The sequence below is a fragment of the Centrocercus urophasianus genome, unplaced genomic scaffold (assembly GCF_019232065.1).
Source record: "Centrocercus urophasianus isolate 14NV4802_14NV808 unplaced genomic scaffold, USGS_Curo_1.0 seq_10, whole genome shotgun sequence".
Classification (NCBI taxonomy): Eukaryota; Metazoa; Chordata; class Aves; order Galliformes; family Phasianidae; genus Centrocercus; species Centrocercus urophasianus.
Window position 1 is genome coordinate 60,247,976 of NW_024884142.1, and position 4,200 is coordinate 60,252,175.

At 36.3% G+C, this 4,200-nt stretch overlaps 1 protein-coding gene across 1 annotated transcript in view; it reads left to right on the forward strand.

The window, feature by feature from the left end:
• Nucleotides 1–3,210, forward strand: part of QKI (QKI, KH domain containing RNA binding) — a 136,923-nt gene extending 133,713 nt beyond the window's left edge. The window contains exon 8 of the mRNA XM_042820699.1: nucleotides 63–3,210. Coding sequence (XP_042676633.1) covers nucleotides 63–79 — 17 coding nt within the window. The 3' untranslated portion in view covers nucleotides 80–3,210. The remainder of the gene's footprint in view (nucleotides 1–62) is intronic.
• The last annotated feature ends 990 nt before the right edge of the window (nucleotides 3,211–4,200 follow it).

The window sequence follows — 4,200 nt, forward strand, 5'->3', positions numbered from 1 at the left end:
TTTTTTTTTTGTTTTGTTTTGTTTTTTTTGTTTTTTTTTTTTTTTTGTTCCTAACCACCCAGCCGCCACCGGCAACTAACCTATGACCTTCTGACCTCTGAACTCTTCACCCAATGATGACCTGACCATGCCTGCCTGCTGATCAGTTAACTGGTAATCGCCTTTGCTTGCCTGTCTTCAGTGCAGCGAGCTGGGGCACTTGTCCGTTCGTCTTACCATCTAACAAAACAGACAAAGAAATTGTTGTCCTCCAACTCCGCTTTTTTGTGTTCTCCTGTCTGGGTGAAAGTGGTTCTAGAACCTGCACTGAATAGTAGTAAAGCAATAAGGTCCAATTCATCCCTCCGCACTGATCATCCTCTAGCGTCCCGCCCCAAGCGAACGGTAAGGAGGCCTCGCACAAGATGGAGACAGATGTCCCTTAACTACCGATGACAGAGGCAGTTACTGTGAGAGACTTCTAGGAATATTTTTCTTCTCAAAAAAGAAGTCAAAGCTCTCTCTGAATGTACTGTGTGATGATGCATCATGCATGAACCTTTGGTCAGGGATGTCATTGGTGAAGGGATTCCAAAAAGTATTCAAAATTTGACATGCTGTTTAGTCACTACCAGTGCCCTCAAAGGGCGGAAGTTGCAGCCTTTTTTCTATTGCCTGCCAAATTGGATGTTTTAAAAAAATAAAAAGAGTGCCATGAAATACAGTGAATTTTCAGAACTACATCAATGCCGTGAACAAAACAGCAACACTATGAAAGCTAAATCTGAGTTTAAATTATTTTAACCATATTTTAATCTCCTCGGAAGATTACATGAGAACAAGGTACATGCATTATGTGTCACATTACTGGGCAAACTGTTCAAATATTTTTTTTTAAACCTCCCTGTATAGAAAAAATTTCATTAAGGATGTAAAAGCCATGCTTGCCTATTTGCTGTATACATGTAACGAAATTGTAGATAAAGTGTAGTGCATTGAAACAAAATGAACAAAAAAGTAGATACTTTTACTATACAAGGGTGCTGGTGCAGAAAAAAAATATATTTTTGGAAATGTAGCATTTTATACTTTCAAGTGTTATAAAAAAAAAAAGAAAAAAAGAACAAAGAAACCCTTTATTTCATTAAATGATTTTTTCTGGTGGTTGTCAAGAAACAAAAGACCAAAAGAGCCTTTTAGTCTTTCTTTTTTATTTTTTAAGTATTGGAATAAGTCTAAAGAAAAGGAAGTGCCTTATTTTCTTCATGGTCATTTAGTCAAATGTCTTGTATAATCATCTTCTCCCTCAGACAAGTTACTGCATGCCACTCAGTCGCCCAGTATGTGAAAAGAAGCTGTGAGGAAAGACAAATGATGAGTTGACCATATTAATTACCTGATTTTTGCCATATTAGTGTGACGTGACTTTGCCATAACCACATTAGGAAAAACATTTGGTAAGTTTTTGTCAAATCAGCCCATAGTTACTTCCACAACTCTGCTTTACGAATCAGAGCTAATACACTACTTGTGCAACGTAAACCAAAGGTTCTGTGATACAGACTGTCTTATTCTAAATTAGGCTATTAGCTGAGAAACGTTGGTAGAGCTGGAAGAATTTCATTTTTGTTCAGGGATGGAGACAAGTTTTCTTGACTTTGGTTGGAAGAAATATGCATCAGACATAGTAGACTTCAGAGTCATCCAGAAAACTGGTGTTCTGTGGATAACGAAAGTGCTTAGCTAGTCCTCAGTTAAGGTCTGAGCATGTCCCCCGTTTTTGTGAGCAGTTTCTGCAGTGTCAAGCAGTAAGCAAGTAATTTATTTTTCAGCTCTCCTTTGATTAATGTTACATTTGCCTACTGGCTTTCTTTCGCAAGATAAGCAGGAGGGGGACATCAGTTAGCTGTTTGAAGCCCAGCTATGCTGTATTTTTAACCCTTACTTTCACATGAGATTAATATAGCTGGGCAATCACAGGAGTTGAAGCTGTTGAACGCACAGTATTTGGATCTAAAAACATTAAGTATTACTTTGTGTGGAGCTCAGTACTAAGCTTGGCAAATATCAGGTGATAACTTTACTCCCCTTCTTGTCAACTTACTCTCCTCCTGCAGATCTTCACAGCTTCCAAACGAAAGTTCAATAGTAAGCTAAGAGGGCTTACATTTTAAGCACCTGCATGGTGACCTCATCTAACATCTTGTCTCACCTGGAAATAATTATCAGTTTATTTACTATGCAATAGACATTCATCCTTTTGTATTCAGCTAGCTTTTTGTTTATTGTACCACCGGCTTTGTCTTCCTGTTACACATACATTGTTGAATTTTACTTACAGTATATACTGTGCCATTTTGATTCTTTTTTTTTTTGGTTGGTTGGTTGAATAAACTTGCGACACTCAAACATTTGAAGAGAGATTTGCTGAAACAATACCAGTATTTGATCCAGTTTCATCTCAACTATGATAAAACCTGGACATTTTAGATGTTTATCAAAGGTCTTTTATTGGGAGGGAGGGGAAGTATGTGAAACAGATGTGTGACATGTGAAAGTAATGTTTGCTCTGAACAAATTTTCTGAAAACTTAGTTGACAAAATTTGGATCAACTTAGGAAAAAAAAAGCATGACTTTTGAAATCTCTGAATGCCTTGGTTCTCAGTATTATCATTCTTTAATGACTTTTTCTTTATTAAAATAAGTAGTTTTAAGACTTCTTTCTGACAGTATTATGTAATTTTTTTTTAGAGTGGGTAGATGGGAGTGTCGCTTGTATGTAACCGTACAGATGACATGTATTTGTCTGTTCTTTATTATCTTAGTAGTTTCATGCTATGTATGTACCATAACCAACCTATTGCCTATGAGAAACATGTAAGATAATGTATTTACAGCCATTGTTACAAGTTTATAATGTATTTTTCTATCTTGTTTTATATGTATGTTATATAACATTCAAAAAGAATTTTTTTCCTGATTGAGAAAAAAAGGATACAAAATGCAAAACCCACAATTTTGATAACAGAGAAATTGCCAATTGTTTTGCAGTACTTTATTATATTGGGAGTGTTGTCTTTCTTGGGCTTTTAGTTAGCTACTGGATGAATACATTAGACATATTTGGGTTTTAGTTGGGTTTTTACATAGCTTGCATTTTAATTCTTTGGTTCTTTGCTGTTTCTATTAACCCATAGCATTATTTTAATAAATGTTATAATACCAACCTACTAACTCTGGACTATGTCTGTTTATTAACCATTACATGTTTAATTAAAGTAAACGAATAAAGACGGAAGAATGTAAAGTCTTGAGTTACTGGACTAACCCTGAAGAACGTGACCACAGATAACACAACGTGACTTGTTTTTATGTTGTTTGTCGGCTGACATTCTGCACACTACTATTAAGTTGGCTTTGGTCGTTCTGGCCTTTTACCTTGGGGAATAGGTGCCAGTAGATAAGGGAACAAAGTAGCTTTTTTTTTTTTTTTTTTCTTTTTTTTTTTTTTTTGAGGCATTCTTCTTGTAGTCTTGCCACTTGCCTTTCAGCATCTGCATTACTAATTCCACACTTTCTTTTTCTTTCTCTAAAATAATTACTGTCGGCTCGCAGCAAAAGAGCAAAGATGCCAGTGTATTGGTAAATCATGATGGTGTACAGAAACCAGTTTGATTCTTTGTTGAACCATTCAGAGGTTGCAGTTAATCTTGTTGCCATTGGTGATTTGATGGCTTGGGCACCTGTTGCATCATGGTACATTTCCAAGCACAAAATACATCTAGATGTGATTAGCAGTACGTTGAAATACAAAATCTTCTTTTATTCCCTTGCCAAAAGTGCCTTATTTTCTTCATGCCGTGCTATTTTCATGTAATATTTCGTACTTCTGCTATAGTCTATCAGTATTACATAGCTCAGGGGAGTACAATTTCTGTAAGCCAAAGGTCAGAACGGATCATTTCCTAATGACTGTAGAAAGTATAAAAACACACCTTTCACTAAATTTCCAAGCAACAGCCGTTTCAAATTCCATGTCTGCCTTTATGTGATCTTTATCCCTGCGGATGACTGTAGCAACATGAATGCAGGGAATCGAAACGGGGAAAACGCTGTTTTGATTGTACCTCTATGCAGATGATTTTTACGGAAACGTTTCTCTTGCTGCTTCTGTTGTCTGAGGCTCCTTTCCACAGCATGGGTAGTTTTGCAGTCTTAAG